This window comes from Chlamydotis macqueenii, chromosome 5 (genome assembly GCF_036417535.1).
Source record: "Chlamydotis macqueenii isolate bChlMac1 chromosome 5, bChlMac1.mat, whole genome shotgun sequence".
Lineage (NCBI taxonomy): Eukaryota > Metazoa > Chordata > Aves > Otidiformes > Otididae > Chlamydotis > Chlamydotis macqueenii.
This window is the reverse complement of record NC_141560.1, coordinates 35089562-35106622: the sequence shown is the minus strand read 5'-3', so window position 1 is coordinate 35106622 and position 17061 is coordinate 35089562. Positions and strand designations below refer to the sequence as shown.

General features: G+C 38.0%; 1 protein-coding gene across 2 annotated transcripts; it reads right to left on the bottom strand.

The window, feature by feature from the left end:
• Positions 1–13133, bottom strand: ARHGAP11A (Rho GTPase activating protein 11A). 2 transcript variants are annotated; one of them, XM_086749045.1, is made up of 12 exons: positions 13008–13133; positions 10446–10516; positions 10020–10116; positions 9193–9443; positions 8491–8651; positions 8238–8384; positions 6456–6530; positions 5625–5792; positions 4231–4366; positions 3776–3884; positions 2836–2983; positions 1–2535 (listed from the first exon to the last, which is right to left on the bottom strand). In XM_086749045.1, the coding sequence occupies exons 1-12, from the start codon at positions 13131–13133 to the stop codon at positions 956–958; spliced, it is 3069 nt and encodes a 1022-aa protein (XP_086605171.1). In that variant the 3' UTR covers positions 1–955. The 2 variants fall into 2 exon arrangements, with proteins under 2 accessions (XP_086605171.1, XP_086605172.1); XM_086749046.1 differs by lacking the exon at positions 6456–6530.
• Between the last annotated feature and the right edge of the window lie 3928 nt (positions 13134–17061).

Here is a 17061-nt window from a genome sequence, read left to right as displayed (position 1 = left end):
TTAATGAACAGTTTCAAGTGTTTACTCTTAAATAATTTTACAACTGATGACAGACAAACAGTTTTAATTTCAAAAGATGTAAACATTTGCTTGTGCAAATCAACTTTTAACACACTATGGCTTCTTACATTCGTCTCTTGCAACATTATCAGCATCTGAAACCTGCTTCTGCATCATCTAGTTAACGCTATCGTACTGCTTTAGAAATAAGTTAAAGTCATCCACTCATATTAAGATAAAACATTCTACTGCTCACAACTGAAAATACTTGGTACCTATTGCAGAACACATTGCTGGATGAAGTTTTAAGACTTTTCACTTCTTGAATAAACCTGACATTTATTTTCCATGTGTTCCAATAATTCTCCAGTGTGGGTGTGTACATGTGTAAAAATATAATTCACTTACCTACTCAACAACAAAAATATGCTCCCAATTTACTCAAAAATAATTAAAAAAAATTGTCTTAAAAGAAGTAGAGCTGGTGTAAAGTCCAATTTAAATATCAAAGTAGTGCTACAATACACTTAAAACTAAAAAGTAAATTTAACTACCAATACTCAGCATCAAAAAATTTTCTTTCATGTCTGTTAATTCTCAGACATGTAAAATGAAACTTCTTAAGAAAAACTTGGTACTTAGTCTCAATACTGCAGAAATTGTTTTGGGAGATGCATCATTTTTAGATATTGAGATAATAAAATATGAGATCTAACACAAACATTTGTAAAAAGAGGTTATTTTTGTTTTAGAAGTCAGATTTGGATGAACTAACATTGCTGTAAATAAAGAAAACGTCAACATAAAACAAATTATCATTTGCACAAGTCCATGACTTGTACACTTAAAATAAATCAAAAAATACAAACAATTAGAGCTAGAAAAACAAACCCATTTTAGATTTTCCAAAGGTTAACCAAGTTACAATAAGCCCATTTAGCCATCATATTTGATCTTATAAGTCTACTGGTTTTGCAGTTGGTAGCAGTTTGACTGTAGATATTGGATTCTTTGGAGACCCTCTATAACGAACTCGTCCTTTTCCTGAAGCACTTCTAGTGACTGTAGATTTTTCTGAGGCAGCACCTGGAATATTCATATTTGCATTAACTTTTAAACTGGATTTCACTGCTTTGTGATTGGTTAGATCTTCTAGAACAGACTTTGATGGATGAACAGTTGCTTTCTGTTCGTGGATTCCAGCAGTTTTGACAGAAACATCAGGCTTGTCTGATGGATTTAACGGCCTGCAACATGATTTGGATGTTAAGTCTAGATGCTTATGAGATACAGAAACTTGGTCATATGTACTTTCATTTTTGAGTGGCAAAGCTACAGAATTCTTTGAGGGCTTTTCTGTGCAGGAGAATAGTGCAGAATCATAGCTCAAAGATTTAACAAGTGGTGAACCAACATCGCTTGCTTTAAGCAGCTGAGAGCTTACAGATCGTCTGTTAGCCTCCAGTAAGGAATTAATTCTTCTTACAGACTGTCTAACAGGAGTACGTTGAAACTTAAGAGGTGGTTTAGCTTTGCTTGCAGAACTTTGATCATTTAATGAAAGCTTGTTGAACCATTGTATGTGGTCAGAAACCTTTCCATGGTCAGAAACAGTTGATGTTTTAGTTAAAGTTTTATCAGAATTTTCGGCTTGCAAGTATTGGTTGCCTACTTCATTTTGTGACTTAGGCAACTGCAAAGTAGGAAGCTGTCCTGCCACAGAAAGTTTAGCAGTATCTTCTTCCAAATTACAGCATTTTACCATACCGTTTTCAGCTATCTGAGAGTGTGTTAATTCTATTTCCTCTTTTCTTCTGAAGGAATCTAATTTGTTTAAGCCGTCTTTTGATGAACTTCTGTGAACAGTCAACTTGTCTTCCCTGGTCAGTACTTGAGGTACAGGAAGTTCAATTACATTTTTTATATCTGGTCTTGGGACCTGAAGTTCAACCTCAATAGAAGTTTTGAAGTTTCTTTTCTCCAAAACTTCTTTTTTTGATTGCTGTTTATCAATAGCATAGGATTGATTAAATTGGTGCAAAAGCTCTCTGGATTTTTTATTTGCTAGATTTTCAGAAACTTCTTCAGCTAACAATTCTTTCTCTGGACTGAGCCTTGTGAGACACAGAGTTTTATCTGATGTTTCAGCTGCTAGATCTGAGAAAGAAGATTTTGTATCACCTATCAAATTGTGAAGATTAGTTCCAGATGCAGAGAAGGCTTGCTTAACTTTCAGTAACGTTTCTGCAGTTGAATTACTTTCCTCTTCACAAAGCAGAAGTTCTGAGCTGTTGCCTTGTTTGCTTACAGTTGTGGGTTTGAATTCATCCGGAACAATTTGTGACTTTCCAAATATCAAAACAGATTCTGAAGAACCGATTCCCGTTTCAGAGCGTCCTGGCAGAATTCCCTCATTCCTGCTGATCCCCTGAGAATCTGTGACAGCAGGACTATTCCATGACATTCGGTAAACTGCTTTATCATGACATTTTGGAGTTAGCAAGTTTTCTTCTGACTTGCTTATATTCTTTGAACCTTAAAACAAATATCACAGTGTGTAAGAATAATGTCTTGTGATTTGAATGATTATAGGCAAAATTATTGCTAAAAAAACCCCCTAATTATCAAAGCAGCACTAAATTTAAAGATGCCATTACTCCCTTAAGTTTCAGAGATGTGAAAAAAAGGTCATAATAGTAAGACCTGTAAAGATGGTATCATCTTCTTTAACTAAGAGAACTACTAAAATACACTAGAAGCAAAACAAGACTTTTATACCTTTATCCATAAAGTTACTTTTGCTTACAAAAGCAGATGTTTCTGTTAGATATTTACCTTTCTTAGGGAATTTTTCATTGACACATGGGCTGAAAAGTATAGCTCCTTTTGCACATTCAGTTCTGCTTTCCAACCCTTGTTGACTTGCAAGACGCCTTCCAATATTTTCAGATCTATTACAAACTGCACATCCTGATACAATATTCTTGAACAAAAAAAAAAAAAAAAAGTGTTAATTACTTTAATATGAACTTGTAATCTGGAATCTCATTTACAGAGAAACCTCCAGGAAAAGGCTGTACAAATCAGTCACAGCAGCCTTTTCTTGGCCATACTTCACCTTCCCTCGATTCTCTGTAGACCTAGGTAGGGAAAAATCCTCCTGCAGTAAGGTAGGCCTAACCACACTCTGAACATCATGATTCTGTGCATAGGCTCTGTAATATCAGAATTTCTGGAATTCTGAGCCCTACTGATCACAAGTGTGATGGGTTGGCCCCAGCTGGCAGGTAAGCTCCCATCTAGCTGCTTGATTACTCCTCTCTACTCCCCAGCGGGACAAGGGAGAGAACTGGAAAGGCAAAAGGAGGTAATAAAAACAACCCCAAACCCACAAGTGATGCAAAAGGAATCACTCACAACAAGTAGCTTGATGCACAGCCAGGCCCCAAGCAGTGGCTGCTTAGCAAAAACTTCCCCCATCCCAGTTTTATCGGTGAGCACAACATTATATGGCATGGAACAGTTCCTTGGTCATTTCAGGTCAGCTGTCCCCTCTCCCAGCCTCTTGCCCTATCCCAGCCAAACCAAGTACAAGCTCATCAGTTACTGCTATGAAAATAAACCCAGGGCTTCTGGTACTTGACAGCAGGTTCAGTTATGCTGTGATACCTCCATTACGAAATAAGTCATTCCTGCTACTGAAAAGCAGTGGCCAAAACTTAAGATTAAAATTTGCACAGTAACAACAAGACTGGGTTAGAAGCAGAATACTTACCATTTCTCTGTTGCTTTTCCCCAGACCAAACTTCAAGCGCAACGACCTACGAACCATTTCTTTTCGGCTAATCTTTGGAGAAAAACAACCTGTCTTTCCTGATTCAACCCTGGGATGACAGAGGGGAAGAAGTGACACAAACTCTTTAGGAGGGCAATGAAAACATCCTGACACTTATGGTTATTTCCTCTAGTTTTATTTCTTCTATTGACTTATTGACAAGCTTTTTTAAAAGGCACAAGAGGCTACTATGCCAGATCTTATTTTGTTTTGAGCTCTGTTTTGCCACATTGGAAGTTCTAATGATTTTAAGATTACTATAAAAACCTGGTATGTTTTAGACATTGAAAAAAGATAATTTTAAAGACAGACTGAGATTTTACACATCATTAGTTAAGGGGTCTAGACCTACCTTTCTAATTTTTCTTTGGTTTCTGAGAGTTAAGGCAAATTACCTGTATATTTTTTTGCTTGCATGTCTTTTACTTCTTCTGGTGCCTGTACTAGATAGATGATTTTCACCACCAATTGAAGGAGACAGTGAGGTCTGTGATGACTCAAGAGACGCACAAGGGCTTGCTTCAAACTGAGCTACAGGAACAAAATCATGTTTACATTATTTTAAAATAGTAACTTTTTTTTTTTCCAGATAAAGACTTAACAGTTAATAAAAAAAAAATAGGTTTTTAAACAGCACAGATTTGTTTGCTTATTTCCTGGAGTGCTGGCATGAAATTACTTTGACTTTTACTTAATATTAAATGAAGCTGTTGCTTGTAACATCCATAGAAGCAGCTAGATTGCAATTAATTGCATGCTACTGATATCACTACCTCAATTAAGTTTCCACATTGCTATCATCAGATCAGTTCCTCAAATTTAAAAGCTTAATAAGAAAGACTAGATTCAGTCTTAATATTAATTTGCAGTGTGCTTTTTTTACATACCTAGCCAAAATATTAAAGCAACAATAAAGGAAAGAGTTGCTATTCTACTAAACTTTTTAATGAAACAGATGCATTGCTACTGTCTTCAGAAAATATCATTCTTTGGTTTGGTTATCCATAGAAACAAGAATTTCATGGTAAGCATAAAATAATGTAATAAACAGAAGCAAGAAGTTTTATACCACTCAACTAGGGGGGGGGCGGTGTGTGGAATTATCTTCAGGCAAAACATAGCCAATCTAGAAATTTCTTTGTACTCTTGACTTTAGTTGCCAGCACATTAAGGAACCAAACAAAAATAAAATAGGATTTTGCAGAAGAGCTTGACAGTTGGAAGCACTCTAGTAGATTGAAGTAGTATTAAAGTGTTGTCAAACAAAATAAATTTTTTTTTCTATAGAATTTTGAGATTATTTAGCATCTAGAGAAAACAAGAGGTTGATTGGATTCAAGAAAAAAACCTTTATAATAACAACAGTTACATCTCACATTCAGCTAAGACCAGCTATTTAAGTATTTAGAAGACAGAAGAGGGCTACACCTTTCAGAAGGTTGGAAGCATAGTCAGTCTTCATGGATGTGTGTGCTAAGACAGAAACGTGAGTATAACCTCTGTGATGCAGAGGGACTGAAAAGGATAAAAGGACATCAGGACTGCAGATTTGAGGGATTAATACAACAGAAAACAAGAAACAGAATTTTGCTTTTGCTCAATTCATGCAACATGACAGTCACTCATGAACATAAACATAGACAATTTACTAAGACGGGAAAGTAATGCAAGAAGCACTTGAGTGAAGATCATCAGTGAGTGCCAACAAGAACAAAAGACTGTACATTTAAATTAAAAGCCATAAACAACCACTTCAAGCAACAAGAAAAAAAAAATGAAGGCACTGTACCTGATGCTGGTGTTGAGCTGCTGTTGAAAATACTACTTGGTAACAACTCAAAAGCAAAACCATGCTTAAAAGATCGTCTCTTCTTGCTGGACAAGCCCTGAGAGCAATCCATTGGAAGTTTACGCTTGGTACTTGGAGTAAGAACCACTGGAGTCACTGATGAAAGGACTGAAATTAAGAAAACCAAATTTGCAATAAGAACTTAAAAGGTTGAGAGTTTATTAAAATATAAGCAGTTGTTTGTTTTGTTTTTTCTGAAAGAAAATTGTTGTAAAAGCTTGGCCAAAGTGCATGCATGATGAACAGGCAAAGCAGTCAGTATAGCTTAGGGGGTTTTAAAAATTTTGTTGTTTTTTTTTGCAAGTTTGAGTACCAGAAAGGAAAATCCAAAACCACACATTAATAAAATAATACTGGGGTGGGTTGGGGCAGAGGGGGAAGTATAGTCATCTTCTGTAAGTTTAAGAAGCAGAGTAAGAGTGAAGAATTTCAGTCCTGGCAGATTCATTCCCAAGATGATAAAATGCCGCACGACTGCACTGAAGCCTTAGTGTGCACTAGATAAAAAGCGCAAGTTCGGTTGTGTAATCCTAGAACCACACAGCCCGCTGCTGCAGTGATTGTAGCTGCTCCAAGAACTACAGTAAATGCAGTATCTTCAATAAATATGTATCTATATTCAAAGTTTTAAACAATTTAAATGTAATCACTTATCTTCAACTAAGTTCTAGTTCTTCAGTCAAAAAAAAAAAATAAAAATTGTGGAATATAGTTGACAAATCCAGAAGATACTGCATGGGCTTTATTTAGTACAAATACACCAATACCTACTGCTTCTGTCTTGTTGAGGTGTAGTGGAGGGTGTTCTTTTAGATTTTAATTTATTCAATGCTCCACTAACAATATCTGAAATGCAAGACACACCGAGCAGTCAAATTTAAATACCAAGTTTGTCTTGCTGTATTTTCAACTCAAGTTTAATTTGTCTTCTTTCAGAGAGAAATAAAGCAAATCAGTTTAAGTGGTTGCTTTACATAAAGAAAACTATAATCCAGATCTTCTCACCAATATAGTTTTTGTTGCTTTCACAACAGCTGAAAAATTTATTTTCCTTAAAAAAAAAAAGTATTCATGCATAGATATCAGAAGTTTCTTGTAGAAAATTCTACTAGTCATTATAAAACTCTATGCCTTCTGATTTCTTGTAGACAAACCTAGAAGGTATCCATTGAAGTCTCTCTCACAGAAAGTCTCTCAGACTTTCTCACTTTACTGGACAGTCATCTTGAAGCTGAAAAGCTCTTAGAGCTTTGAAGTTAGGCCCAAATAGAAATATGAAATTTTGGTCTTGCAAAGAAATAACATACGACTTTTCTGTAAACTATGTGTTTTTGTTTTGGGGTGTTGGTTTGCCTTGCCTTTTAAGGCAAAATTAAACCCAGTGGAGTATATGCATGAAGTTTACTGTTTTTCCTGCTTTTGAAAGTGTAAAATGGAAGTATTTTCATTAAGTGCTATTGCAACCTATAGTTGTATTTGCATGTGTTCAAAGCAAAGTTTAGCAAACTACAAGCCTGCAGTACTACTTCTATGGTATCTTGTAGATATCAGGTAGTTTTTAAAAACTCATCGTTGAAAACAGATAAAGTATAGTAATACTATATTTTACTACATCTAGAGAAAGAGTAGAAGCTGGCTACTACCAGAACCTATTCCACTGAATTAACAAATTCTAACTGCTTCTCCTCAAAATTTTAAACACTCACAACTTTTATCACTTTGCAACTCCGGGATGATCTCCCTTCTTCAGAGTAAAAAAGTATATTACACCCCCACATCCCTCCATGCCTTGGCTAAACACGTGCAATAACAAAGCCTTAGCTTCAGCTGCTGTCAGGTTTAATATTCCAGGTACATAAAGCTAAATACATACTCATATTTTTATAGCAATACATACAAGATCAGCGTTATAGTGGATTTGAACCAAACCAAACATACATGTTCCATAGTATTTCCTCAAAGAGAAGGCAGAAGAATAGAGAATATAGCATTTGATTGTCCATATTTGGCAATATCGAATAGCTAAACTGCAAAAAGCCAGCCTGATCCATATCAGAGCACAGAGTATCCAATAATATCCAATTCAGAGTGACACTTCAAAACACAAGTTACTCTAATTCAAAACACACATGCCATTTATATCTTTGCCTTCTCATGACTTGACTTATCAAAGCATGCAATATCTTTAAGTGTCCAAGTATAATTTCAAAATTAGCCAAAAAGAATAATTAAAAAAAATAATAAAAAAAAATCTTTATCAGTGTTCTGCAACAGGATCTGAAGTTGACTCAACCACAAGCTGGAACCTTTATCTGGCTTCACAAATCCAAACAAAGCAAAATAGCTTCTTTGGTAGACAACACACACACAGGAATAAACTTAGAGTAAATATACAATAAAGTGATGTGATTACTGAAGTCTTATACAGATTTCAAAAATCAAACCCAACAGATTTCACAGGCATCTATTCTGCTGCTGGAAGAAGCAAGTGCTTAGGAGCAGTCTCAAAATAATTCTATTTTAGTTGCTGAAACATTAACATAACATACCTACCTCCAACACTCCGGTGTCTCCTCTTCTTACATTCACTGGGAGATTCATTTTCACTGTCTTCGTGGCCCCACAGCGAGGGAGTAGATTGAAAGGCATCAACACCTAACATTCCAGGAATCTTTTCCAAAATAAATTCTGGTACTTGTCCTGAATTAGTTGAGAAATATTTCTTTAAGTCATTCTAAAAGTTGAAATGAAAAGCTGTATACAAGTATTTACAGCAAAACATTTTGATAAACGTTTCTCATCTTACCAATTTCTGCTGCATGGTCAATAAGTATTTGCACAACAGCAGCTTGCAAGCGAATTTTTTTTTCTGTAGTGGCTGACATCTTTTCATTTTCATTCGAGTGGAAGAGGTTGGGAGCAAAAATCACTGCCAGATTACTGCTATCCATTCTGTTTTCACCGGATCTTAACAAAAAAAAAAAGTATTTTTATTACACAAGTTATCACAGCATAAGCAGTGGAGAGAGAAAAGACCAAAGACAAATGCAGTTAAAAAAACCAAACCAAACCAGAGTCATTCACTTTAGTGCTCACATACTGAGACTGATGTGTCGACTTATGCACCTCAGGCTAGCTAACTGCATGACAGTATTATTGAAATCAAGAGGTTATAGACCCCCGTCAGTTTTGGGGAATGCAAGATATCAGATAGATTATGTTAATTTTATCAGTCACTCCTTTTGCTTTGCAAAGAAGAATGAGGAATACAGCTATGAAAGAACGAAACAAAGTTAAGTCTCCAGCCAAATAAGATTTCATAAAGAAAACACTTTGGATTTATAAAAAAAAAAAAAAAAAAAAAAAACCACGGTTGAATTCTAATGAATGAATGTAGAAAAGAAAGTTTAAAGTCACAAACCACTCACAGAAAGTTACAGCAGTTGCCTGGAAAGGGAAGTCATTAAATTAATTAGGAGCTGTTTACAAGCACCCTCTTTACACTGACCTTAGGGACACAGTTCTCAGAAAGTTGAAAAAGTATCTCAAAGCTTCAATTGTTCTGTCAGCCATCAAACACGACAGCAAGACAGTTGCAGTTTTCTTCTCATTTCCTAGCTGCTGAGCTCTGAAAAGGCCTTCCTGCAGGTAAGGTGGAAGGATGGGTTCTGGCAGCTCCCTGAAGAACTGCTTAAGAAGCCCTGCAACATCACACGGCAGTGCAGCTGAGAGGCAGTTTTCACCTTCATCCAGTTTACTCTGGAATTGTTCATAAGAAACATGATTTGAAGTCTTCAACATACCATCAGATTTCTAAGTTTACGCATTAATCCTCTAGCCTGTGTCAAAAAAGACAGTCACATCTTCCCCACTTTTAGTTTCAGCTCTGTCATGTTTTACCTAACTGCAGTATCTACAAAGAGACACAGACGATGTTGTCAGACCACATGTGTTAATTTACAGGTTTCCCATGTACACATCCTTCTGGGAGAACACTGCTAAACAAATATCCTCAGAGTATCCAGTGTGCATAACTGCTAAGAAGTTTGTTCAGTTACAAGTGTATTCTCACCATCTGGAAAGCTGAAAAATTTCCCGGGGGGGAGGGGGGGGGTGGGGGAAACAAAACAAAACAGAAAGAAAAAAAAAAAGTTAAGTTCACCAGCTTCTGGACTACATCTCCTCTTATTTTTAAAGCAGTTAACGTTACCAGTGTACTTCAAATATTAAAACTCAAATACAACTGAAAAAGAGTCCAAAAACTAAAACATGCATATGATCAAGTGAAATATAGCTTATTAAAACAAAAAATAAAAGAGAAGCTTTAGAGAATACCTTTAAAGCTTTTAAACGAACAAGAGATCCAGACTTTCTGAAGAGTCCCTCAACATGAACATGTTCTTCCAAATATTCACAAGTATCAACAAGAAAGCTGAGGAAAGAACAGTAACACACTTCCAACACTCAGGATAAAGCTTGGTTTTTTTTCCAGAAAAACTATTTAATGATAAACAGATAAAATTTAATATATAGGACAGTTTTCCCCAATGACAAGTATAAAGAAATAGAATCAAATGACAGCTGTGGCTCTGAATTCCCAGTCTAACTTCTGCATCCGTCCTTCCCCAACTGAAACTATTCTTATATCCCCATAAATTTTAGCAGGCCTGAAATAAATATTATGTTCCCTTTTCTCACAAGAGTTCAATACTACAAAGAGTGCAAAGTAAGTGTAAATCTAAGTACACAGTGTTCATTTACCTTGGAATGTAACCATATTCTGGCACAAGTGATTGCGGCAATGCATGAAAAGATACTCCAAAGATTTTACCCTAAAATACAAAATTCAATTGATGTTATTCAAAAGTTGATAGGATTACCAACTACATATTATAGAAAAGCATGTATTCCACAAAGTACAAATAGAAGGGTAGTTAAGACAATAAACCACGCCTTTCAGATAAAAGGTATTGTCAGGAAAACCACTATCATCTCTAGATAACTAAGTCTATGCTGATTCTAGTCACAGTTAACACCCTAGATTACTATGAAAGAATAGAAAGGTTTTCTGCAGTACGTTTTGCACTTCTTACTTTACAAGGAGTCAGTTGTCCTAGAAGGCCACCAAATCAATAAGTATATTAAACAGACTGTTCTGAAACCTCACCTTACCTTCTCAAATTGACTAAATCCTATCTTTCTTAAAAGTAAACACAACACATTTGAAATAACTAATAAGTATTTTTTTCTTCCTCTGAGGCAGTCAAGATTGTTGTTTTCAGGAAGACTAAACTCAACAGAATAGCCTACAAAACTGTTCTAACTCTTGTGTTTAACACTTGTATTTAAGAAACTGTTATAACTATTGCCTTATAGCAAGACATCAGAACATCTGTCAGAAAACTAGCAGTTGCTTCAGTCATTACTACTGATGGTCACCTACAGCGGCTTTTAAAAAATGTTTATCTGAGGTTATTGCACAGTCATTTCAATTATAAAAGCCCACATTCAATGTAACAACCTCTACTTTTATTTCTTCACTCCACCTCTTTTCTATTTATATTTACAGAATATGCAAGGCAACCCCTCCCCTAACCAGAAGGGGATTGGGATCATGCCCAAGTTTGGTTATCAGAGATGAATGCAAACTCTTGGTCATTTATACCTGAAATTCAAAGTGCTGACCATGCTGGGAAAATAGTTAATCAGTAACTAACCCAACAGGCCACCTTGGGCTTATCTGTCCTACAGAAAACAAGCATAACACGATAAGTGAAGAGAAGCAACACGTTTGTCATTGTGTTCCAGGCTACTACTAAAAGTACAAAAAGAAAACTAGCTCCAAGATACAATGTTTTTCTGTATTTACAAGACTATGTAAGAGAGAATTCCAGTGTCTTGTAATTCAACATTCAAAATTCATAACTGATATCCTCACTTTACTAGGTTTTATTTGAAATACCAGAGGTTGTGATTTAAGTTCTTAAAGTTACATTTGTTCCCTTACAATAGTAACAGAATGCCCTCTGGCAAAACATGTGTTATTCTGTACCTTTCCCTACCTTGCACACATTCTCTTTCTTGTATAAAATTTAAGGACTACAGACAGCTATATAGACATCTTTTATTATTACATATGTACATTATTCACTGTTCTTATGCCCCCAACTCCCCATTTCAAGGGAATGTAAAGTCTAGAGCCATATACTTGACATTGACAAGGGGGAAGAAACTAATTCTAACTTTACTTTTGCTCTCTCCCTTTCCAAACAAACCAACTCAAGCCTGTGTTTTTGCAACTTCTTTGGCTTATATTGACCAAGGGTTACCACAGCATTTTATAATATCTTCTCAGCCTTACAGAAAGCTCATTCTGAGAATGCTCTCATATTAGTTGTACAGGGATCTTGTTTAGGACTCGACAGTGGTTCATGCTTTATAAATTAGAGTCTGCCAGAAGATCAGTGTTCTGAAATTGACTTCAATGCCATATAAACTGTCATTCATTATGACACTTCAGTAAATAAGTGTCCCAAGACAGAAAACACAGTTTTTTTTTTCCCCTTCCATGAATTCAAAGTAGGTATTTAAGATAACAGGACAGATTTCAGGCAAATCAAGGCCAGATCTGTCCATACCAAAATACCCATAGTCATGCCTTATACTAAGAAACCATGCAAACAAAGCACTTCAAACCAAAAATCTACGGAATCAAGTAAAAAAAAAAAAGTAAAGATTTTAGAAATTACACAGTAACTATGTATTCCAAGAAATAATACAACGACTAAGATTTAAATTCCGTAGTAAGTGACATTAAGCACAGTAAAGCGCAAAAAGCTCTTGCACAGACCCGCGGCACGCATACGCGCCTGAGAGAACACCAGCCACATTAACAAGAAGAGGAACAGCACCTCTTTCACCATCTGGTCTGCCTTACAGCATCCACGTCCTACACGGGCAGGGGACTTCAGCATCACTAAACCCTTCTCTTGCTACATCACAACACGTCAGGCTATCCTGACGACCGCCTGCAGCACTGGCTCGCTGTGGAAAAGGGGGAAAAACCGCCGTGCCCCGCCGCAGGGGTGAAAACGCTCCCCCCCGCGGGACGTCACGCCCTGCGGGGCCAACAGCGCTACGGTGACGGCGCCGGTGCCAGAGCCGGCGGCCACCCGGCGTCTCTGGGGACAGGAGACCCGCTGCCGCGCTCGCGTACGCTTTGTTCCCGCCGCGGCGGCCGCCCTGCTCCCCCATCCCGGCACCGCTGCCCGCCCCGAGGAGCGGGTGCCCCGGGGAGCGCCGCAGCGTGCCCGCCCCCCTTACCTCCGCGGCCGCCGCTCCCGGCTGCTTGCCCGCCAGGCAGCTGCCGCTCTTCACCTTGATGCCGTAAGAGGCCCGGAGCTCCTCCAGCACCGCCAGCCGCACCAGCCTCCGTCTCTGCTCCGCCATCCCAACGCCCGCCCGCCGCCTTGCCCGACCTCTCGCTCCCCAGCCCCCCGCCGCCCCTCAGACCCCGCTCAGCACCATCACCACCTCCCGACGCCACCAGCTACCGCCTGCCTCAAACCCAGCGCCCTACCCCGCCCGCGCCTCTCATTGGGCCGTTTGACGTTCGAAATCAGGCCCCAGCCGCCCAACGGCCAACTGGGGCTGCCCCAGCGGCGCCTGCCTCCCGCACCGCCTCTCAGTCTCCCTCGGCTCCCCGGGCCCTGCGCGCCGGCTTCGGGCGATCGCGCTGGCTACCTAAGGGCCCTTCCTGCAGGCCGCCGCAGTGGGGTGCTATGGCGGCTGCGGATGGGCGGGGTGAGGGGCGTGCGGCTCCCGGGAGCTCTCGGGGCCGGTGGCCGGGTGGCGTCGGCCAGCGGTTGAACGCTGCCGGAGGCTGCCCTGTCTCTGGGTGGTGGGAGCCGGAATGGAACAATGACGCAGCAAGGGGGAGGGTTCTCATCCCTAAACCCACCGCGTTTCCTTCCCCTCTGCCCCAGGAAGTTTCAGGCCTATGTTACCAAATTTGGGGTTGGGTTGGTTGGTTGTTTACTTAAAAATCAATGTCTGTTTGTTTCTTTACATTTCAATTTAAAATAGTAAACCACCACAGTTTTGCGAATAAGCTGCATTCTTCGAGGAGTAACAAATACACGATGAGAACCTTACTTGATTGTAATGGTGTTGTATAGTGGGGTAGAAAAAAGATTAAAGATCTTCACATTTACTTTGGTCTGTGATGCTACGTTCTCCTGCATTAGCTTTGGTCAGTGTAGATCCATTTAAGATGATTCATCATCTTCTGTGGACAAAACCACAATTTAAGTGGCAGTTACACCATTAGCACCAGGTTGGTTTGTACTAAATTTGAGTGTGCTTACTTTTTCCATACTATGTTCTCATACACCTTTCCCAGAAGGGTCATCTGGGGTTTTGCACTATCTTCTAGGAAGAACTGCTTGGATTTGGTTTGTTTTTTTTTTTCCTTGGTTTGGTTTATTTTTTTTTTAATTTCTATTCCAAAAGTAACTTTTCAAGTGTTAATAACAGTCAAAACAGTCAAATTAATGAAATGCAATCTTCCTGTGTAGAGTCAGAAATAAGCGCTATAGCAAAAACAAGCTTCCCAGCTTTTCCTTTATACATCTTCTGGTACTAGTTCTAAAGAGAGTCATACTTCACTGAGAGAAAAGGAATACCTCAAAGCTTAGGGAATGAAATACCACATTATGGTGCTCTGAAGACATGGATGTGAAAACTAGGGAGTAAAACAAAAGGAGAATAGCTAGAGTTTTTCCAAAAGTCATCAAAGTATAAACAGAAAAAACTTCTAGAAAGTTATGTGAAAGAAAGACCTAGCAGCAATAATAAATACCAGATTAGACATAAATTTTCTTACGTAAACCCCCAAAATTTTGGTTATGAATGTCAAAATCGTGTTGTTGAGCAAAAGTAATATTCCTCTAAATGTGACTTTAGTGCAGCCTTACTGTATTATTATCTGTGCTGGCACTGAAATCACATGAAAATACAAAATTCCAAAACCTGAAATATCATGGATGAGAAAAGTAAAAGTAAAGGAATAAAATAAATAGGTATCATATAATTTAGTTTAAACAATCTCTAGCCAACTTAATTTTCTGTAGTAATGATGAATTACACAAGAGGGAGCTGTGATCTGATAAATATTTTAAAACTTTTAATGACAAGTGTTCCATTCAGTATTTACATAAGAAAAAACACATGATGATAGTATGTGCTGCATTTTTTCCCTCAAAAACTGATGGAGGTCATCTTTTTACATTTTGCAGAAGATATTTAAAGCCACAGTATTATCCAGTTATTTTGTCAAAAACATTTGTCAAATATATTTAATACCCTTTAGGTGACTATTTTAGCACATTTCCGCTTTATTTACAGGTAGAGACTGAGGCAGAAAAACTACTTTGTGAATAAGAACTAGGCACCTAATTTTGGAACCAGTTGTAACATCCCAACTCAAATCTATTACACTCTTTCAAAACTGAGTTAGAATAATGGAAGTAAACAGCGATTTGGGCATTTCCCCTGCCGCAGAATTGTCTAAGAATTGATATTCCAAGCTTCTGGTATCTTAAATAATTTTCAGAGGCTATGGGTGGAATTCTGTCCTGAATGAAGTAAATGGCATGATGTTTGTCCTCAGGAGGGACAGGCTTACACTCCTTTTCACATCCAGCATGGAATAAATACACGAATATATTTGTACACACACAGACGCTCTTTTGCACTATCCACATAGAAGTAAATGTTTATGAAAAACCCTGAACACCTAAATTTAGTGCAGGGTTTTGTGAATTTTGGAAGCAGCTCTAGAAATTAGAGCTTTAATAAGAAGTCAAATGTTTACTAACAGTCTCATTTCAGTAACCACTCAGAACAGTCAGTGGTCAAACCAACCAGAAGCTCAGCCAGAGGAAGCAGAAGCAAGCTACTTCAATGAGCAGAGCAGCATCACGAGGAGTATCGAAACCAGACCTTATTCTGAAGTACCCCTCCCTGAACAAACTCAGAACTCAGTGGGAAAGAGTGTAAGTATCCCTCATTCTGGCAATACAAGGGCTAGTTTTGCCTTACTTCTCCAACCAAACAAGCTGAGGGCAAAAAGATCGTAAGGGCAGATTATGAAAAACAGAGATCATGAGGGAAGAAAGCTAGACCATACCATCCAGGAGAAACTGTGAAAAGTAGCTGCACAAGGGACGTTAATACATTGATGTCCTCAGAGTCTGACTGTTAGTACAGTTTATTCTGAACATCCTTACTTGTTCCTGTCTCTTCCTGGCTTTCTCTCTTAATGAGAAATTATTTACTCCAATTCCCAGTTGTCATCTCTCTGTGCTGTTCAGCCTGCATCTACGTTAGTTATGTCCCTTTTCCATCTCCCACTCCCTCCACTGCTTTGTCTTGTCTTCAGTAAACAATTTTGCCCAGGACTGAAAGTGTTGGGGGAGGATCAGTCTCCTGCAATGGTGTCCCTACTTGCAACCATTCAGAATTATGTCAGAAGCAAAACAATCTGGATACTCGGAATACCTTCAACATTTAAGGTTAACTACATCCCCTTGCTCTGTGACTAGCTTGATAAAAACTAATTCCAGATCAAGAAAATAGTAAGGAAGGGGATTTAAAGTGTATTTGAAGTAAGAAAATAAGAATGTCTTCCAGATTGAGATTCAACATGAATTTCCTCTGAACCACGGTTTAAGGATAGAATAATTTTATTTAACCTATGTTTCATTTGGATTATGAATTTGGTCTCAACTTACCATCTTGTCACGTCAGGTTTTTGAAGAGACTATTGCAGAAAATTAGATACAACAATCTTAAAACCTTAGTGTATCAGTTGTATAAATTGTTAACTCTATATCTGAGCTTCTTCCATATACAGATGATTATCAAAGCTAACTCATTCAAGTTTGAATATTCCACACTAAGAATCATCGGTATTTTCTCTGAAATATTCTAAAACTTAGTTTTGTGAAAAGCAGTAATTGAATTTGTTCTTTACATTCACTAGTGCTGTAGTCAAGTAAGTTTTTCTAATGAAATTTTGGGACAGCTCTTGGAGAACAGCAGTATACAGCATACCTTTCCTCCATTTATTCTGTGAGACCACATGTTAGAAGGAATGGAGGAGTCACCGTGTGAGGGAAAAGATACCTGGATCTCTAATTATGTAGGTGAAACTTTGGAAAAGCCTGAAGATTTCATAGGCAGATTCTAACATATATAATGCTAGGATCTTGTGTCAGTGACTAAACTTCCATGCTTATTGCACCAAGGAAGCATTTTACCTATTTTCCTTTGGGGCTGGAGACAGAACTTCTGATACCTTCAAATGCTAAATCAA

Excerpts from the sequence above, each read along its gene's own strand:
- ARHGAP11A (XM_086749045.1), bottom strand. The coding sequence starts at position 13,133 with ATGGCGGAGCAGAGACGGAGGCTGGTGCGGCTGGCGGTGCTGGAGGAG. Across the intron at positions 6,531-8,237 it reads GAGACACCGGAGTGTTGGAG|ATATTGTTAGTGGAGCATTG; the intron begins GTAGGTATGTTA and ends CTTGCATTTCAG. Across the intron at positions 4,367-5,624 it reads CAGCTCAACACCAGCATCAG|CTCAGTTTGAAGCAAGCCCT; the intron begins GTACAGTGCCTT and ends TTGTTCCTGTAG.